Here is a 21071-nt window from a genome sequence, read left to right as displayed (position 1 = left end):
TCTTGCAAATTTAGTCGTTTAAGAAATGACTTCTCCAGCTGTTCTGCTATTTCATTTACATCAGTTCTTTTGGTGCTGTGGGAAAAAGTGACTTCCAGCCAGGGATGGTTATCTCCGGGCTTGCTGACATATTAAATCATTTTATCATGTATCAAATAATTTTTTTTTAATCTTATGTCAGGTGTGCATGACTTAAATGTTAAACAATTGGCAGGTGGTTTTTTTAAGCATTTATTTGGGCACTGTTAGTTCACAAACATCTTTTTTTGTTTGTTTAGAATTCTTGATTTAGATCTGGTTGTGAGAGATGAAGATGGCAATATTTTGGACCCAGAGCAGACCAGCACGATTAGCCTTTTCAGAGCACATGAAATCGCTTCCAAGCAAGTTGAAGAGAGGCTACAGGAGGAAAAAGTGAGATACACTGTGCACTGTAGTTTTGAAACATAAGACTATAAACTAGGTGACTTATTTTTAGCATTGGTAATGAAAAATTTGACATGTTTATGAAGAGCTATCAGGCTTAAACATTTTGTAAGAACTTGGCATGTCTTCGTCTGTTTAATTGTCTTTTTCATCCTTTAAAAGGCTTAGTAGAATTTGTGGGTAAGACCTATTTCAGTATGTCGACCACATTTGTGGGTTAGTAGCAGAGATGCACATGTAGCAGGTTTGTATGTTAGGTTGTTGCGAGGGTTTATTTTTGAGAATCAAGTAGAATAATGTCCTCGTTATGTTTGTATGATTTCTGTATGCCAATCCTGAAAATTTGTTTGTTGAAATACTGAGGGCAAATTTAAAGGCATTCTCAGACTTTGAATAGTCAGCTTCTTTACAATGCAAATACTTATCCTTACAAGGAAGAAGTCCTGCCCGTGTCAGCAGCAGTTGCTGGAGCGTGGTATTCCTGAGGAGTCGCTCATGAGTGCGTTAATGCGACTTAATGAGTTACTGCGTCCTATTGAGTTGTAATGGGCCATACGCACATCTGTATCCCTTACCAAACTTGGTGTAAAAGTACACTAGGTTAAATGGGATTTAAACTATTAAATTTTTGCATCCAAAGATGTTTCTTTGTTCCCGCCTCAGCCAGTTTCCTTTTTGTCCCATATGCATGCCTCCTTTCTGCCTAGATAAAGTAGTTTATGGAAAGTTTGAGAGCTAAAGTCTGAGGGGTGGGTAACCTGTAGGAATGGCATTGGGTTTTCTCCTTTCTTTCTTGGCAGTCTGGACCTGTCAGAAAAACATCAGAAAAAGCAAAGAACAAACTTCCTTTTTTTTTTTTTTTTTTGGGTCAGGTATATTTGAGGCTCTATGTTTTCCTCCATTTGTTTAGCTTTCTTTTTAGTAAGTGTGAACATCTCTCTTTTTTTTGTTTTTTTTTGTTGTTGTTGTTGTTCCCCTCTTCTTTTTTTTTTTTTTTCTTTCTCCTTATGGTGTGGCACTTCAAGACTGATCCAGAAAATGCAATATGTCGTAAATCCTAATACAAACAAAGATCACAGGAGTAGACACCCAACAGAAAACCCCGCCTCTTCTATCTGAAAGGTTTTAGAAACATTTTATAGTGGCTGGATATTCATTAGGACAAGTTGAACTTACATTTCTTCTGTTATTGAATTACAGTCTCAGAAACAGAACATCGATATCAACAGACAAGCCAAGTTTGCTGCCACTCCTTCATTTGCTTTATTTGTAAATTTGAAAAATGTAGTCTGTAAAATAGGAGAAGATGCTGAAGTACTGATGTCTCTGTATGATCCACTGGAATCAAAATTTATCAGGTTAGTGTACTCCTGGGTGTACTCCCTAATCTGTGCTTACTCAGTTATAGCAGTGAGGTAGTTTTGCAGGATGAGAGGGCTTATGAAAGTCAAATTTCTGTGAAATGCCTAGGACGGGGTCATCTGGGAAGCAGCAGTGCAGCAGCACTTCATCATCGTGTTCAGCACAGCATCAGACAAGTCCCTTCACCATGGGTAGGTTTCAGGGTCGCACCGTTTCTCATCGTGCTGTGCCTGTGGTTCCCCAAGTGCAGAGCTTGAATGAGACCTTGAACAGACCTGCAAAGCTGTGTGCCCCCACTTAGCAGCAGCCTTGGCACTAATCTCAGAGTTCAGTTTCTACATTCCCTGCCTCCTTAAAGAAATTCTTACACTTTCTTGCTGAAGAGTTGCTCTCTTTTTATAAACGATGTACACAAAGGGAAATGCCAGCTCTCCACTAAGTAAATATTAATTTCTTTAGGATAAGTAGCTTGGGTTTAAAATAGTCTGTAAATTCTCAAGTTGATTGTATCTGCTAATGTTAAAGGAAGCCTTTTAAACAAAAAGCCCTCAAAATATTGTTCTTTCAGTGAAAACTACTTGGTGCGATGGTCAAGCTGTGGACTCCCCAAAGATATAGACAGATTGCATAACCTTCGAGCGGTATTCACCGTAAGTGTGCACACTTGGTTCAGCTGGCAAATTTTAAAGCTCTTGTTTCATAGCTTGTGAATAACTGAGGAATGTAATGTTCTGTATGTAAACAGTGTGGTGTTACCTCTGCAGGTAATGATCCTGGTGAAGGCTCACATGAAACATTTCTCATAAGTGGCTACTAAAAATTCTCAACGCTTTCGAGTTTTAACTTACGAGAAATGATTTGGCCTCCTAAGCAATTAATTTACACGGAAGTCAAGATAAGACATTTAAGTACTTACAAAAATTCCTTTCTCCTTTACTCTGAGAACAGTTTGCCCTGGTGCTACAGGCTTGCATGGGGAAGGCAAATTCTGAGCAGCAAACCTTTGGCCTTCTAAAATGGTACTTGAAATTCAATTATTATGAAATAATCTGAAGAAACTACTATTTCTAGGACCTGGGCAGCAAAGACCTGAAAAGAGAAAAAATCAGCTTTGTCTGTCAGATTGTGCGAGTGGGCAGGATGGAGCTGAGGGACAACAACACAAGAAAACTAACCTCTGGGCTGCGGCGACCTTTTGGAGTAGCAGGTAACTCTCTGTGCACTGTGTCTGTCTATATCGCACCATATTCTTGCATAGAAAGTTTGGGTGGGTGAAACTCCCGTGGGGTTGTATAAACCCAGAATTGTTCCCTGGTCCAGGTTAATGAGACTGGTTGCTGTGTTGTAGAGTTTACTGTAGCTTCATCACTCGCATTTAGCTGGAGGTGCCAAAGGTTATTTGCCATATGATGTTATCCTGTAGGAAAATTCTGAAATTGCACAGTTGGTAACTCCGTCCCTCTTCTGAGTCACCATTGCTTCCCATCTCCCCGGGTATCCCCTCAGCATCCCTCTTCCCATGTTCATCACTTAATTCAGTTACACTTATTTTTGTTTTCAGTAATGGATGTTACTGACATAATTAATGGAAAAGTTGACGATGAGGACAAACAGCACTTCATACCATTTCAACCGTAAGTAGGGCATAGTTTAAAGAATAAGCAGAAGTGAAAGAATTAGGATTTTAACTTTCATTTGAAAAAACGAAAACCAAAACCATTTTAAACTCTTGATTGGAAGAAGTGTTCTGTGGATGTTCTGAAGTCAATTTATTTCAGTGTGATATTTTATCTAGAGTAGTACTTACTAATATATCTTCTGGTAATTTCCAGTTAGTTATAATAGTGATAGCTCTAGAAACTTTTATATTTTTAAGTCTTGAGTTTAAAGCATGCGTTCCCGGTTTTTCTTTTTATTTAAGGATGTCAGGATGATAATGTGTAAGAGGTGAAATGCTTAAAATAAGTGTGTTGCTGGTTTAGCTCTGCCGGAGTTTGATAAAGACCGTCAGTGTTGCCAACATCCACTGCAGGTGACTTCTGTGAAATTGGTTAATGATAGCATTTATCTTTTTCTTGGTAGCAGATATAATTTCATAGTAGGGGCCACAGTAATTGGAGTACAAACAACAGTTGAGAATTTGAAAGATGACTTGATATACCTCCTGCAGCATCTTCTCAGAATTCAACTTTATCATGTGAGGCTTACCAAAAACCTTAAGTATTTTGGTTGGATAGTAAGGGAGAGGATGTTTCTGCTGCACATACTGCTTACAGCTGGTTCACAGAATCAAGGCGAGCAGTCTGCTACGTGGTCCCGGTCTTACTTTAAGTTATCTAAGACTGCAGAACTCCCCACACTCACTCTAACGTTGCTGACATGGAGTTTGATAGATACTATTTTACAATAATTAAATTGGCTAGTAGCAAATCTGGAGTTGGTGTCCTGTAAAGTTCGGACGTGTATGAATTTAACGTAATATCAAAGATCAGTTTTGACTTCAAGCCACAAAACCATATTAAGAAATATGGGTTTAATAGTCTGAATTTTTGTGAATATATAGAGGTGTGCAGAGAAAGTGCTTTTGAAGTAAAAGCTTATTAACAAAAAGAGAATGTGTGGCAAATACTCTGTTCCATCCATAGTTCATAGGGTCTTTTTTTTTTTTATTCCATGAAGTGGGGAAAGGTTGAAGGGATAAGTCAAATGTGCATAAAATACGAATGCTTAGTTTTCAAGTTGTGTGAGATGTTAGACTGCCATCTGTTCAAAAAGGCAAAACATAGTTATGTTAGCTAAATTCCTTGATTAATGTACTAATGGATATTCAGAGGGCTTTTAATAATATTTAAAAAAAAAAAAAACAAAAAAAGCAGCTTGAAATAATGTAATCTCAAGTTAATTTTGGTAAATAGGCTTAATTCAGGAAGCCCTTACGGCTTGAAGATGTCGGGCTACTGCGAGGATTGCCAGGTCTGCAGGTGCTGTCAGGAGCCGAGCAGGTGTACGCCTCGGGTCTGAAACGGTCTCGTCGGTATGCAGCAGTGTCGCTGGAGCCGTGTAGAGGGCGTTAATGTGAAAATCAGAAGTACAATCCCATTTTTCAGAGAAAAACCGGAGTTTTTAGGGAAGAGTGCATTCATGATATGTCTATTGTGTGGTAAACAATAGCAAGCTTATTTTTTAGTGAGTGTGGAAGTATGCTATGAAAATGAATCTTTGTGTATCAAAGTGGATGCTAATGGAACATCTAGTTTTCTGCTCCGTTAACACTGATTTATTTTTTCTGTATATATAAATCAGCTTTTTGAAAAGATGTACAATGTGATTTATTTTTTTCCCGCAGTAAATTAAAACATTCTTCTGAAAAAAAAAGTATATTCCAAAGAGTATGAATAATACGAAAACAAGCAATGAATACCGGTGTCATTATTTCCAACGTAGACTTAGGCTTTATATATGAGCTACATTTTTCTTCTCATTCCATGCTTTGCTTCTGTTGTACCACATGCAATTCTATTTTCATATCTTTGTTTGTTTGTATTCATTCACTAGCCACCAACACAATGGCTTTCAGAAGCACTTGGCAAGATTACTTAAATGACACTTAATGCTGCTGTTTATTTATAGTTTCCATCTTTCCATTTGTTCATCAAGTTTAACAGTACGTTTGGATTATCTGCTTTTCTTTTCCTATGCCATTTCTGTGAGATTTACAGTAGCTTTTCCTTCAGACGGTATGCACTGCTGCTTAACCTATAGAGTGACAGAAGTGACCCTGGGAGTGTTGCAGGGCCAGTCTGCTATATAGATTAAGGAGAAAACTGCCGGTATAGGTTTTCACTGCTTAACAGGGGATTCTCGGGTGGGAGACATCCTTCCTTATCCTCGCGAAGTGCTCCTGGGGCCCGTGCATGCATGTCCCCGAAGGGAGAAGTAACAACGCAGGTGTGCTGTACTTCTCGGTGGTAGATCAGCATTCTTCTGATTAATGATCTTCCTCTGTCTTTCTTGTTACCTTTCCTGTCCTTTGTCTTGCGTTGACTAATAAAAACTCTTTGTCACAACTATGATATGATCTTTTGTGTTCCCTTGTTACTGTGACTTCTGGTTTTCTGTGACCCTTTGTTTCCTGGTGTTGGTCGTCATGTGCATCCTCCAGGCTAGCGTTGGATGACGCCATTCGACACAAGCAGCTGAACATATCATCCCGTTTTTCACCCAGGGTGGCAGGGGAGAATGATTTCCTTCAGACTGTTATAAACAAAGTGATTGCTGCTAAAGAAGTTAACCACAAGGGTCAGGGTATGTACTGTTTTTTGTATACACTGGTGTATAAAACTGCTCATCGCTTTGTTTGCAACGTGTGTTGATTTTAATTTTTGGAATCACAGGTGCACAATATTACCTTCATTTGTTCACTGCCGTTTGGTAACAGAAAATGTGTTTGCACGGTTTGTTCCCCCCCCCATCCTTCAGGGCTCATTCTGCTATCCCCCATCTCACACCTTTCCCCCGCCCCATGTTAACTCTACAGATTGTCTGTCCGTTCTCTGCCTTATCCATCACTTGGACATCTTTATATTTCTGTACTGGAAACGGTGACTCAGGGAGTCGTCTCTTGTGCCCTTGAGCCTTTAGCCTCCTCCTATTGAAGGAAGGGATGTTTTCTTCCTTCCCATCCTTTGCCTTGTTTTTCCACTTGGCAGCTGCGCTCGCAGCATTTGGCTTCCTCTCCAGAAGATGGGGGCATTGCTCCCGCCGGCACCGCACCCCCCGAGCTCGGAGGTGGCGAGGACGGAGCCAGAGCAAGGCAGCCCTGCGGGTACCTTCTCTCGCGGGCTGGTGGGGTCACTGTGCCTAACGCAGCCTCTGCTCGGCCAACAGGAAGCTGAGTTAACCTCCAAAGTCTGGGTTGGGTTTTTTTAATGTGTGTCTATGTATACAACACTTCATGATCGTAACGTAGCTACCAGTTAAAAAGTGAATTGTGTGATGGCTCAGTTACTGCTGCACTGACTTCACTATTTTTTTGGGGAGTCTGGATTAATACGGTGTTACGCAGACCAGCGCGGAGTTTCCAACAAATGCTGAGTATGTGAATGTCTGTATCACCTGTAGGGAGTATCTGAAGGATAGACCCCAGGAAAATCATAAACTTTTTTGCTGGTTTTTACTAATTAATAGAAAATAAAAACCTAAATAAACTTTTTAAAAAATTATCCATTAGCTAAAGGGCAGAACTTAGATCTGCTTCCCCCCTTTGTTTTCACCTGCGGCCAATATGTATCAGAAAGCAGGAAACATTTCAGCTGCTTTGATTCATTTCAGATTGTCTCCCTAAGAAAGGCGCCCAGGCAAACGGGAAAGGATTAAGAGTTATTGCTGAGCCAGTCAGTGTAGGTACAGTTAGTGTTTAATGAAATAGCAGCTGTTAGAACCATCTCTGGCAGTAAGTCAGCATATAGCCTTTTATAAGAGACTTTAATAGAAAAGAGAGCTAGCTGCCAAATGTATACAGAATGAATGCATAGTTAATTGTGTGTGTAACAGGGTAACCCACAATTTGGTTTAGAGATGAATATTTTTTTTGGTATTTTTCATAGATTTTAATTTTAGGGTTTTCTTCTGCAAATTGCTGCTGTAATTATTTCATGCTTTAACTTGACTGCCAGTCACTCTACCAAGTGTGTAAGACTTCCCCCCTCCGTCCCCCCATCCTTTGGTATCTTTCTTTTTCCTATAACAAGTGTGCCTGATGTTGGTTGGCAAGCAGTGGCTTTTTAGTGGTGCCTTCTGCTACTGAAGAGAAAAATGTCAACTGCGTAAAGCTGATGCTGTAGATTTCTGTGTGCTCAGTGCAGTAAAAACAACTTACGGGGGTGGTGGTGATGCATCAATTCAGGGTACGTGTCTGCTGTTGGTGCTCTCTCTGTTGGCATCTCAATATTGGTTGTAATACGTCAGTTTTCCCATTCAAATCAACATTGCCACTTCTCTTTCTTCTTGTGGAAGATAAACATTTCATTAGAAAGAACTTGTGAGAGTTCAAAGGAGAGATGAAAGCTTGAGGCAGTTCTGCTAATGGTTTAATAACTGTATTTCCACGAGACCCTTTGTGGAATACTTAAGCGATGAGAGAAGTCTACTTCTCAAAGTTCTGCAGGGAGGAGGGGTTCCTCTGGTTCACTCCAGCTTTGTGCCGAAGGCACAGGAGGCCTGTTTCCACCTTCACAGCCCAGACTTCAGTGGGTCCAGCTGATAATCGAGGGTTTCCTTCTTCCAGTTTATGTTGTACGCTACTGCTAACTTGGTTTTCGTCTGAATGGAGACCTGTTCCATTGAAATTTTTAGACTGTGATTAAAACTTTGGGCTTCAGTAAGCCTGTGTATGGGAAGCTGTGTGCATCTGCTTTTGAACGTCTGCCTGACTCCTCCCTACCAAGACGCCTTCTAGATGGTATTGCTGCAAAGTGTACAATACAAAGGCCCAAATCCTTATCTTGCACGGATTTCCAGTTTCTCAGGTTTTTTATTAGCCAGCCCTTCTAGTTGAGGATTTTATGCAGCTTTTCAGAAAGTCTGATATAATCAGATATACTGATGTGTGCTGTACTCCTGTTTCTGCTTGAAGTGGTGGGGATTTTTTCAGTATTTTAATATAATTTGTAAAGTGTATTTTTTTGTAAATGAAGAGCAATTATCTTAATGTTTGTTCTTACATTTTAAAATGTATAAAAAGAAATCTTGAGTAACTAGAAAAAACCACCAGTTTAATAATTGTGGTTTTTACACGACAGGTTTGTGGGTGACTTTGAAGCTTCTTCCAGGAGATATCCATCAGATTAGGAAAGAGTTTCCACACTTAGTGGATAGATCAACAGCCGTGGCTCGGAAAATGGGCTTTCCTGAGATTATTATGCCCGGTAAGCCATTGTGTCAGTTAATGCTGCTTTGTTATAGTTTAACCTTCTTTAAATATCTCTATATATGGAAGCTTTGGCAGGGGAAAAAAAAAAAAAGGATGAATTTGAGGTATGGTGTACATTAGAAATAATGGATCGTCGAAGTATTTTATCTCATTTGAAAGAAACATGCAATACTTTGGTAATACCTGCTACAGGTGCTGGATAAATAAATACAACTAACACACCCCCCTCCCCCCCGCCCCCGCCAAAGATGTGATATCACAGTGGCAGTAGAAATTCTCCTCTTTCTCCAGTGAAGAAAAACATATACAAAGCAAATGCTTCATATTCTCTCCCTAGCAAGGGCCTGGGTAAAGCTTATATCCTGTGATGAATCCAAACCAGAAAGATTTTTCAGAGGAACAGGCTTGACTTAGAGATATGCAAGTCTCTTAGAGTTTGTACTACATTTGCATAATGTATTTGAAAGAAAGGCATACTGTCTTTTTTTCTTAATACATGTGTTCTGTGGACGTTCAATTCTGGTGTTTACAAAAAAAAAAAAAACCCCACAAACCCAAAATGTGCTGCTTCTCAAAATAAAAATTTCCATAAGCAACAGACTACAGAAAAACTCTGCACTGTCCTTTTCAGATTGATGGGCTCTGGAGGATCTATTAGATATTTTCAAAAAACATCCCAGTTCCAGCTCTCCGTGTGGTTGCTGACTGTGCATTTGTCAGTTCTTTTACTGTGCACCCAGTATGGTGTAAGTGCCTCAGCACCTCTGCTTGTTGTGATCGTGTGTTGGCACGTAAACCATCTGCCTCATGAAATTATTGGAAATCCCCTGTTTCCACAATTCATTTTCAAAATTTCAATTGAATTGGGGTGTAGTTGAAGACCATTTGAAGACAAAGCTAAACACAAACCTCCCCTGGAACCCCAACCCAGCAAAAAAGTCAAACCACTTCCCAATGTAACAAGGTAAAGAGATCTCTGTAGGCTGCTTAAATATTTTAAAACTGCAAAATACCTGTGTATGTGATAAATTGACTGTGTTGAAATTCATCCATTCAAATTAATACTGAAAGAAGTTGTATAAAAAAGAAAAACCAAACAATTTTTTTTTTAAAAAAAAAAAAAAGGAACTGAGGTGTCTTTTGATCGATATGGTACATACTCTTAATGATGGTGTGGTATTCTTTCAGTCCAGAAACAATGTGTGATTTTTATTTTTTGTTTGTTTGTTAGATTCAGCTTGCTGCACTGTGAGTTCATAGTTCAGATTTTAGAAGTCTTAGCACGATTGTAGCTAAACAGCTGCTTTCAGCAGAACTAGTTTTGAATGTTCAAGGTACCATGGCTTTAAAGTGTTTTGCCACGTATATGTATGATTGCTGTTGCTGAGATGTGTCGGTCATTGTTTCTATGCGTCATTGGTTTCACAAATCAATAGGTATACTGTGAAAATTGCTAAGAATGTTGTGCTTTGCTTTTTGTTTTAGGTGATGTTCGTAATGATATCTATGTAACATTGGTTCAGGGAGACTTTGACAAAGGCAGTAAAACAACGGCAAAGAATGTAGAAGTTACAGTATCTGTTTATGATGAAGATGGCAAAAGACTAGAGGTATTAAAGTTCTTAACATCTGGAGATTTTCTGATTTTGATACATACCGATTTAAGCCTTTTCAACATCTTTCTCTATTTGTCAACTTCAGTCCATATTTTTATTTACAACCAGATTTTCTCCTTTGTCATAACTAAATACATTGGCATATCAGTGCATGCACTTCGATCCTAATTTCATGAGGAGCTCTGAGCATGAGCCATTCTGTCTTATTTTGACCAACTTCACTAATTTTTTTTTTTTGTTTATTTGAATGAAAAAGTGGAGTTTAAGATGGATATAAACATTCTCTCTTTTGTTTGTGTTTTCAAGAGTGTTATCTTTCCTGGCGCTGGTGATGAAGCCATCTCAGAGTACAAGTCAGTAATATATTACCAAGTAAAGCAGCCTCGCTGGTTTGAGACTGTGAAGGTATATAAACTGTTACAATAACTTCCTCTGTGTGGGTTAATGTACAATTAATAGAGGTTTCAGTGGGAGCCCTTGAGAAAGAAAACTGGGGAAATTCAATGCTTGTGATTGTGTTTAGCAGGACCAAAGGAATAGCTCAACTAAGGGAGGCTTTCAGAGATGGCTGGAAAATAGATTTAACTTTTATTGCATGATGAATTTTATTTCATCCTTTTGGTCAAGAAGGCTTTTGCAGGGGCACTCCAACATCTGTTTAGGAGTGGTTTACTCTATTTCCATGAAGCTGACCTAGAGAAGCAGGATATTAACCTTAAAACATAATTGCCATAGTGTTGAACTCATCAGTGTTTTGGGATCTGGCTGATGGTGCTTTACACTTGCTGAATTTGCTTTGGTAATAACATTTTAGCTTAAATGCCAAGTTTGAATATTACAGGAGGCTGATGTTAGCTTTATAAAATATATTGTGTCTAGCTGTAGTCAGTGGGAACAGTACACGTGTGCTGAGAAGGGACTTAGAGCTACTCCCCACACCGTTACTTTAAGTCCAAAGGTTCACTTGTTGCATCTGTAGGCAGAAAGTGGCTGCAAGGGAATGGCAGCAGCCTAGCTGTGGTGTTGGGGAGCAATGTACAGCACAGAGCCTGAACATGGGTATGATTTAGGAGGTACGACAGCTGTAGCAAAAATGCTGGGGAGAAGAGCCTTGCTTACATCTCTGCACATTGCTTCCGTGTGGATCAGAGATACCCTAATAGTATATATAGTACGAGTTTTGCGTAGATAATGGATACCTTAAGAATTTTTGCTTTGCTGCTGTTGGTTGTCAAGTTCATCTCTACCAGTCAGACTCAAGAGGGGCTCAATCCTGAGCCGAGGGGCATGGTAAGGAAGGCTTTGATGTTACAGCCCAACATCTGAAGTTGCAGGTCTTGTCGGGTAACTTAAAAGGCTTGATTCATTCCTTCTCTCTTGGTGCAAGAATTGGTGATTTTCCTGGGGAATCTATGACCTTTCAAGGTCTTCTATGGCAAAATGAAACTGGTACTTAACATTAATCTCTTTGAAAGCGCCACACATATTGTTGAAAGATGTCTAGGTGAGATTTGGTAGTGGTTGATGGTGTTTGAAGATACTGTACTGACTGTTTTCTTTCTCTGTCCTCTTTCCCAATGTGTGAAGGTCGCAATCCCCATTGAAGATGTGAACCGCAGTCATTTAAGGTTCACGTTCCGTCATAGATCATCACAGGACTGTGAGTAATTCAGCCTTGTCATTATGGTTCTTGTCAGTGTCTGGTGCCAAAATGTGCTGAAACAGGCGTAATGATCCTAATCTGTAACTGACTATTGGAATCACTTTTAGTGCGGGGATAAGTCTTTTGCCTGCTTTATTTTACGTTAGCATCTCAGCTTCTTTTTCCCTTTATGTCTTCCTTACTCTTACCTATCGACATCAGTTTTTTTCCTTTCCTGCCCAGTTATTTCTCCAAGTCAAACAAAAGGGCTAGTGGATAAAGCTAGTTCAGTTAGCAACCGAAAGGGTTGTGGTTTTGTATATCTCAGAGGTAGGTGGGTGGGGAGTAGTAAAGATATTTAACAACCCCACGTGTGAAATGGGAACATGAAAGAGTTTACAGTAGGCTTAATATCAGTAATTGTAGACTTAGCTGTAAAGAAACTTGGCCTCTGCTTCTGGTTCTCAGACTGACTTGTGGTTGTTTTGAAGTAATTTTGGTCTAAAATATATTTGAGAGCTTGTGGTTTTCCTCAGCTTTCCTGTAATGTTGCTGGCAGCTGAGGTGCTTTGAGCAGTTAAGGATCAGATCGAGACAGCTAGACATCTTCCATTTGTCAGCAGTTGTTTTGTAGTAAAGTTTGGGGATTTGCCTTAGCTGTGATAATGTTTATTCCATATAGTGATTACAGGGGCTGCCTCGCTTGATCGGAAAGCCTCGCAAAATCTGCAGGAAAACTTTTTTGCTGCAGAACAAATTTGTAGACAAAAGCGTTAATCGAGTAGTGTCCGCTGGATGCATTTTAAGATGCGTAACTCTCCATGTATACTTATGTGTGTAGTCTGTAGTACATTACCCCGTAGCAGTTCTTTAATTGAAGCTGTATATTTTGCAAATTGATCATTAATAAAAGATTTACTTAGTTTAGACAATGATACTTGCTAATGAAAACAATGTGCAGAAAATTAGTGTCATTAGTGTCAAAATTATGATTGTGCACTACAAATTACTAGAGAGAGATATTCTTATGATGACTCAAAAATTTAAGTTGGCCATGGTTTAAATACTAATTAGAGGCTGTGCTTAAGGGCTGCAGGGCTTTCTAACAGGCTGCTTGGTCTGTCCCAAGTTGATTGCACTTTCCTTCTGGCTTTACTTCTTAACTTTGACTTCTACTTGCCCCAGGGCTTTGTTTTACTTCATTTTTGACAACAAATTTTGAACAACGAGAGCAAACTGAATGCATTTTCTATTTCATATTAGTTGTAGAGTGGGACAGCTTTCAGAAACTTAGGCACGTCATCTGTAGTTATGGATCCAGTTTCTGTTCTGTTTCCAATATTCCCCCTGTAAATGGTAGAGCCCTGATGAGATCCTCAGTGCTGGTCTTTAAATTGTTGTTCCAGGTACCAAGCACTGCCATTTTTCTAACTCTGAAAAACCTGAACGTTATAAATGCATCAAATTTCTGTTCTGTTTTGAAAAAGTTGCCTTAATTCAGCTTTCTAAATCCCCACGCAGAATAGAGAAATATTAAGCATCTGGTTACTGTTGCCATGGTCAGATTCTTAAGCATTTATTTCTCATCTTTTTGGTTCTATCTTGAGTTTCTTCCAATTTCTTGTACCTTTTCTTCAACTGAGAATCTTTATTATGGTCATTCATTTGTAGGTTATCCATGTTTTTGAGATTAGGTGGACTGTCTGTACTAGTATCAAATACTTAATTACACTTTTTTCTTTTGTTTTGTAACAGCCAAAGATAAATCTGAGAAAATATTTGCCCTAGCATTTGTGAAGCTCATGAGATATGATGGAACAACTTTGAGAGATGGAGAACATGACCTTATCGTTTACAAGGTAGAATTTTGAGATCCTTTAGTCTTTCCGTAGTAGCTAGCTCAGTGTGAGTACTACTGACTTCTAGTGAATTATTGTTACAGAATTGCACAGAAAAATGTTACCGACTATTCTGTTAGATCAGGCAACTGAATAGTAAGTACTGTGCAATTTGCATGTTTGGCAGATTGATTGTTAAACCTGGAGTATGCTTTACTGAGCATGTTTTAATTTTTAAGGTGCTTATTATGGAGTTTTATCTGTGTTTTCGTGTCTGGGAAAAGTTACTTCTCTAGCCCTTTAAATACCACATCTTGGCTCTAATCTGTAGACAGGTTACTGCTAAATTACTGATGTTAAAGACCCATTGGATAGCTCCATTTCTAGAGCAAACCTAAGAAAATCCACTGTAAATATAAAATTTTATTATTATCAAGGCTTTTTACTAGATATTTAGATATTTTAAAATTGTTTCCTATTTTACTTAAAACACTGCTGTAGGCAGAAGCAAAGAAGCTGGAGGATGCCTCGACGTATTTAAGTCTGCCGTCCACTAAAATAGAATTGGAGGAAAAGGGACACTCTGCAACAGGGAAGAGTATGCAGAACCTCGGAAGCTGCACCATCAGCAAAGACTCCTTCCAGATTTCTACTCTCGTTTGTTCAACAAAACTTACCCAGAACGGTAAGTTGATAGAACTGCTGGAGCTTCTGCTCCTTGCAGTTGGAGTGGGGTTGCATGCACTGACTTTCCTGCCTTTTCCGTCACCCTTCCTCTGTGAATGCACGGTGGGTTGTTTGCCGCAGTCTTGGATTGGATGCAGAAGCATCTACGGAGTGTGTGCGTACTATCCAACCTTTTCTGCGCCCGTGGGCTTTGTTTTGCTATAGAGCAGTACTTGTCTGTAAGGAAAAAAAGAAGAAGAATCCAAATTAAATGGAAACGGGAATGTTGTTTGCCATGTAGTTGAGATTTTTATACTGAAGTACACAGAAAACAGCCTCTGTGGCGCTTTACTTCTCTTGGGTATGAATAATAGCACTAAGGAAAAGGATGAGTTTGCTTTCAGGAGTAGGTAATATCACAGCTCGGCTCCCAAATAAGCTGCTGTATGTCATTTCCAAGGCACAGTATCCCTGTTTTAGGCCTGAAGAAAGCGCTGATGTGAGCGTGAGAATGTACTGCATGGAGGTCACTCTCATGTTTGCACATCCTCACGTGAACACAGAGCACCAGGAATGGAGTTGGCATATTTTGTTCCTTTTAAAACTTGCCTTCTAGACATCTTTCATGTGTATTTGTCAGCTGGCTGACTGCATCCAAAGGCTGTGGAAAGCGGAGCTGATGGCAGCCACCAAAGCAAATATTTCACATTTCCAGACGGTGCCTTCTCTGTAATTTTTGTGCTTGGTTGCCATGGAGCGGTCCCTTGTTCTCTGCGCCGAAGTAGGCTCGGGAGTGTGGGTGGGTCATTGAGATGTGAGTGAGTCATGCCAGGGAAAGGGATCATTCCTTCGTGACTCAGGAGGAGGGAGGGCTCAGTTCGGAGAGATCTGTTGGGAGTCGAGGTTGTGGATGAGGAGGGCTTGGGACAGGGGGTGGGTGGGAGTAATGATTGGATTGGCACGTTAATGAGTCCTCCTCTGTCCAGGGGGAAAGTTACGAGTCTGGTACCACTTCGCAGTCAACTCACAGTTTTATTGCAGTGTTTTTCAGTGGCATCTCAGTTACAGCACATCCAAGGTGTTTCGTATTCAGAGCACATCAGATTCACTGCAGTCTGGCAGCCTTGCAGCCTCAGAGGGTGTTTAGCAAAAAAATTTGGTAATGTTTTTGGAATTTCGTAGGAAAGATGGGATCGTAGCTCACCAGGAACACAGTGGTTTGGGGGTTTTGTAGAACGCATGTGGAATTGAGCTGCTTTTTGTTTGTGACAAGATTGGGGTTTTTGTATTCCTCAGTCTTGCCTAGTGCTTATTAGCAATTAGGAATATTTCACAGTGATCGATATATTGACGTTGCTTTAACAGAAATATAATTAGAATTAAGACTGAGTATTGTTTCGTGCTTAATTTACATATAATCTGCTTTGAACTTTTGATCTTTATTTAACATTACTGTTAATTATGTTGTCTGTGAAACTTTTTCTCAAAGTTGCCAAAACCTTTTCTCTTTCTTCAAAGTATTTTGACATTGTTAAACAAGATCACCATGTATCCCTAAGCAATTTAGAAGAGAAACAAAAAAAATTCATCATTAAATTCCTCCCTCAAGTATCATTTTTTTAATCTAAAAATTGGCAGAGCTGTTCAGATTATAGTTTCTGAAGCTGATTTTAACTTCTGTAAAATTGTTGGTTAATATTCTTCCTTTAAGTTTCTTAAAAATAAGTAAGTAAAAATCCATGGTTATCTTCATGTACCAAAATGTTAAGCCAAAACGTAATTTTCTCCTTTTGGTCATCTGTAATAGTTCTTTCTTCATTCTCCATTTAGAATTGGCTTTAAGACTTATTTTTAGTAATTCTGAAAGTATGTTAATAAATCATATGGCTCTTTCTGCATTGTATTTGATGTTGCAGACTACTTTTTTGTATATAAGCTCTTTGAACACTCACTTGACTTCAGTTCTCTATGAACTGCAAGTTATTAATTTTGCTTTTATGTTAGTAAGTGATGCCCTTACCATCTGAAAAATCTCCAAAATAGCAAACTTGGCCACTGGTAAGACTTCAGCTATTTTCTTTGAGAGAAAGTGATAGTATGAAGTATCTGCTTAGTTAACATTTGAGCAGTTGTTAGTGATTCCTGGCAGAATGTGTGATGCCAACACGTTTCCTGGCCTTTTCTTAGATTTTGCATTTAATTTTGAGGAAGAGTAGCAATGTAAGCCAAAGAGGAGGACCATTTAAAAACAAGAAAAAAAAAAAACAAACCCAACCCAACCTCCTCAGGAATCGGTGAGATCAGCTCTTGGAGGCGTCAGAAGCTGCTGCTCATCATCACTTCACCTCTTGTCCCGATTCTCCTCCTTTGCTATCTGAGGCAGAAGAGAACGTTCTTCCTCCCATATCCACAGGACTGTGGCCGTGCATGACTTTATTCTTCTCTCAAGACTTTCTGTAACAGATATGTCCTTTATGGGCTGGAGAAACACTTTGCGTTTTTTGTGTAACGAAACAGAGCTTTTGTATTAAAACTCTGGAATTTCAGAATTGGTATGAAACTGTATGAAACTATGTGTGCGTTTCAAGTCATGACCAGCAGTGCCGCTGTCACCGCCTGCATTAACAGGCAGTGTGGCACTGGGTCCCCACCTTCTCTAGGGGGTGGTTGACTCTTGGACACCTCACACTTGCTTTGCTGCTGGTTACATGTTTTGGGGCGCTGAACGCATCAGCAGACACCCCAAGTTTGTGGGTTTTTTTTTTAATATTATTTTTTTAGTGTTTTTCTTTGGTTTTCTTTAGGGTTTTTCTTTTTTTTTTTTAAGGTCAGAAGTGAGCAGTTTGATCCCATGTGTTATGGGATGTCTGCTTGCAGCTGACAGCATCTCAGTAGATCTCTCTGGGGTGGGCAATGTTGGGCTTTCTGTTCTTAGGGTAAACAGATAGCAAGGTCTGCTTTGGATCCATTCCTGATGGCACATCCAAGTCAAGGTTATGCGCTGATTTTTGTCTTCCTTTTTCTGAGCCGCCTGCTGAGCTATGACAAACTGAGGTCTGTTTTCTCCTGCATACGCAAGGCGATTCTGGTATTCGAATCTTCTTTTTCTGTTAACTAGAAGCTGGAGATCCCAGGAAATCCAGAGGGAGGGGCAAAATGGCATCACAAGCAACACCCCCTTCTCCATGAAGACTACTTGCGGATAATAAATCTTACCAGTGCCCTTTACAGGGCTATCAAGATGGATATCCATTTATGATCGGGGATGGGAATAGAACTGAAATTGCATTAATGGACTTGCTCGAGAATTTTTCTGATTGCCAGTAGCCAGAGAGCTGTCTAGTGTTCTACCTGTGTATTTGCTGTTGTGAAGCATCCAGGGTGTCTGTGAGGCTTATTGAAAGTATTTCTATGTTTTCTTTTCTGCCTGAAGGACTCAAACCTCTAGGTAATAGCGACTGTTACTGATCTGGAGTTAAGACTTCAAGGAGCCAAGGAGACAAGGCTTTCGGAAAACAGTTGAGAGGAATTTTACTTCAGCACAATTAATACTTTAAAAAAAAAAAAAAAAGCAGCAATACATATGATGTGACAAATTCAGGTGCTACAGCGGCATAAAGATGAAGATGCAAATACAGAATTAAAACAAGTCATAAAAAGTAGAAAATCAAATGCTTAAATTTGAGGGAAAATTATTTCAAAGAACACATAGAAATTTAATTAGAGTGGAAATATTATCTCAATTCAGTGACTGTGCTTTGAGAAGAGTTTGAGTATCTCTATAGGGAAACTGTTGCATAGATACAGGTCAAGGAAAGTATATAACCAGGAAGTTGGACCATCTGCTTCCAATTGCTAAATTTGATGTAAAAGAAAATCTTCATACGCAGTCAATGTAATAAGTTACGCTGACCCAAGTAAAGTTGCTGTTGGCTCCTTGGCAGGCTACGTGTCTCTTCTGACCCTTAGCAAATGAAAATCCTCGTTCTGTCTTCTTCCTCTGATATTTTCCAATGACATAAATTTCACTTGTCCTAGGCAGACTGCAGTAATTACTATTTATTATAGGCTAAAATGCTGGTTTACGTTCTTACCCTAGTCTGCTTCCTGTATTATTTTGTACCTAGACCTATTAAATGAGTAGGATTAACTGACCAACTGGTACTTTTCTGGGGTTAATGCTTGCAGTAACAGATTGAATGTGCATTTTTACTGTACACTGTAACTTATTTTTCTTTTTCTGGTAGTTGTACTACATTGACATTTTCTGCTCACACATGTATATTCATTTAGCATTTGCTGTGTCATCACGCTGAAAGTACATGTGGGTTTGTTTTCTTGGGGCAATACATGATGCCGTTCAGAGCTAGTCTGTGGGCTGGCTTTTGTTCAGATCATTTCTTTTGTCAAGCTGATGCCTTTTTAGAAGTCAGACTGAAACCAGATTCAGTTGCGGAAAGCTGATATAAACATATTCATGAAACGCTTTGAATAACTCATAGAGGCATCTTTACTTTTCTTCCAGAAGCAATTTTTCTTTTGATGTTGAGTTTCTACGACTTTGGTTTCAGCCTATAGGCTTCTTATAGGTTATATTAAAAAAAAAATAATAAAAAATTAAAAAAAGTGAGGGCTTGGATTGTTCAAAGCTCTAATGTAGCAAAATGGTCTTTACTTCTACTCCCAGTTAGATGATAAGAGGGCTTGGTTTGTGTGCTGCTCACAGGGGAATCTGTCCCAGGGAGAACTGCAGTCCATTCAACTAAAAATAACTATTTATTGCTTAGAATGAAAGATTTTGGGGAAAGGTATAGCAGCTGCTCTGTGTCTTTGCATATAATTTCCCGAATATACTCTGCAGATGCATGCCTTGGTAAACATTTTATTGGTTGCTTTGAAAGGCTGAATAAAAGAAGTGAGGCGGTATTGGTCGGGAGAAGCCGTCTCTCCTTACTCTTTAAGAGTTACATTGGGCAGAATTCCCGTACTATCAGCCACATGGGGGGGCTGGGGGTAATGTGCGGTAGTAATTGGGTGGCTAAGCTTGAAGGTAGACACTCTTCAAATTGAAATCTCCTGTTTGTCTCTCTTTAGGGGCTTCGACTGAGGATGACTTGTGGATAGTTTTGTTTAGTGCTGAAAAGTGACTTTTAATGGGGCAGGGAGGAACTTTTCCCCGGTGCTCGTTTGGCTAAGGCAGGAGGAGCTTGGGGGGTTGGGTTTGTGGTCAGTTCAGGTCGCATCTCAACAAACGCTGGGGTGGGTTTCAGGTACTGCTGCTCCCCTGGGGCTGTTTGTATTCCCCAGCGTGCTTATTTGCGGGGGAACCCCAACTCTTAGTTGCCTCGTGAGTTTTCCTTAAAAGAAAATGAAAAATGGCGTTGTAGCTCTTTATGACTAATAAAAAAGTGAGAGCTTGCCTTATTTATCAGTGAATGCTGAAGTGATGTGATCTTAATAGTGGGATGTAGAGTCTGGGCACAAGACCATCTGCAGTGGACATGTTTCGTGATGAGATCTGTACCATAGCTCTCCATCACTCAGAAGCAACCAAGAAATTTTGGGCATTATAAGTTATTAAGCAGACAGCTTTCCACTGAATTAGCCTAGTTTGCAACTGTTTGTCTTGCATTGTGCCTTATTTTCTTTTCAGTTTATTCAGTGAGAGCAAAGAAGCTAGAAACATTAATGCTGGAAGAGTCACGGCCCTGTGGATGTGACTGTGTTGGTGGCTGACTCATTTCATTTTGGCAGCTTTTTCTAAAAACACAACTGTTGTGTACAACAAATTAAAACTGAGGGATCAGACTTTCTTGGCCTAGATTTTCATGCTGACATTTTGAAAGCAGTCTGCTTTTTTGAGAGCCTTTCAGAGCTCTTTCATGATAGAAGCATTGTACTAGGTTTCTGCAGTGTCAGAGGCTTACTAGAAACACGTTGTTGTCCAGTGAAAACGGCTGACCTAGGGAAGTAAACCCATTTGTCCTGACTGTAGCTACGGGGTGTGAGCAAAAGTAAATATCCTGCCTCATATAATTGTTTTTCTTATCCCTAGTTGATCTCTTGGGCCTTCTGAAATGGCGATCTAACACAAACCTGTTGCAGCAGAATTTGAAGCAGCTGATGAAAGTTGACGGTGGTGAAGTGGTTAAGGTAACAAGTTAATTTATTTAAAAATAACTATGGTATCGTAACTGTGCTGAATCCCATATTTGAGGTATTCATATCTTTGTTTTGTTCCCCTTCCCCTCTCCCCTGCCTTCCCACCCCAAACCTCACACATTGAGTTGTAACCAGGTATCTCTCAGCCTTCAGGATGCTATTGCCCTTCTCCCTGCCCTCGAAGAACATTTCAGCCGTTGAGTACTGGTAAAACACGTGTAAGATGCGAATTTCTGAAAACGTAAGGTTGGGCTTTTTAAGCACTTCAGTGAATTTTTATATACAGACACGTGAAGGCAAAGGGCGTTCTTCTGTGCAAGGTGAAAACATCTTGAAATTCTTACATGATGATATTAAATGTATTTTTAATATATGGATGTGGAATGCAATCCTACTACGTGCTGCTGATATTTTTTTAAAGAAAGTTA

General features: G+C 39.6%; 1 protein-coding gene across 1 annotated transcript in view; it reads left to right on the top strand.

The window, feature by feature from the left end:
* The window catches only part of DOCK1 (dedicator of cytokinesis 1), a 304390-nt gene that overhangs the window by 16500 nt on the left and 266819 nt on the right, over positions 1–21071 (top strand). The window contains exons 7-19 of the mRNA XM_009892748.1: positions 279–414; positions 1627–1784; positions 2357–2438; positions 2860–2995; positions 3350–3422; positions 6014–6093; positions 8589–8714; positions 10205–10329; positions 10642–10740; positions 11923–11995; positions 13733–13836; positions 14317–14500; positions 20537–20634. Of these exons, the coding sequence (XP_009891050.1) occupies positions 279–414; positions 1627–1784; positions 2357–2438; positions 2860–2995; positions 3350–3422; positions 6014–6093; positions 8589–8714; positions 10205–10329; positions 10642–10740; positions 11923–11995; positions 13733–13836; positions 14317–14500; positions 20537–20634 (1474 nt within the window). The remainder of the gene's footprint in view (positions 1–278; positions 415–1626; positions 1785–2356; positions 2439–2859; positions 2996–3349; positions 3423–6013; positions 6094–8588; positions 8715–10204; positions 10330–10641; positions 10741–11922; positions 11996–13732; positions 13837–14316; positions 14501–20536; positions 20635–21071) is intronic.

The sequence above is a fragment of the Charadrius vociferus genome, unplaced genomic scaffold (genome assembly GCF_000708025.1).
Source record: "Charadrius vociferus isolate BGI_N301 unplaced genomic scaffold, ASM70802v2 scaffold38, whole genome shotgun sequence".
Lineage (NCBI taxonomy): Eukaryota > Metazoa > Chordata > Aves > Charadriiformes > Charadriidae > Charadrius > Charadrius vociferus.
Note: the sequence above shows the minus strand (reverse complement) of the source record. Positions and strands in the feature narration are given on the sequence as shown.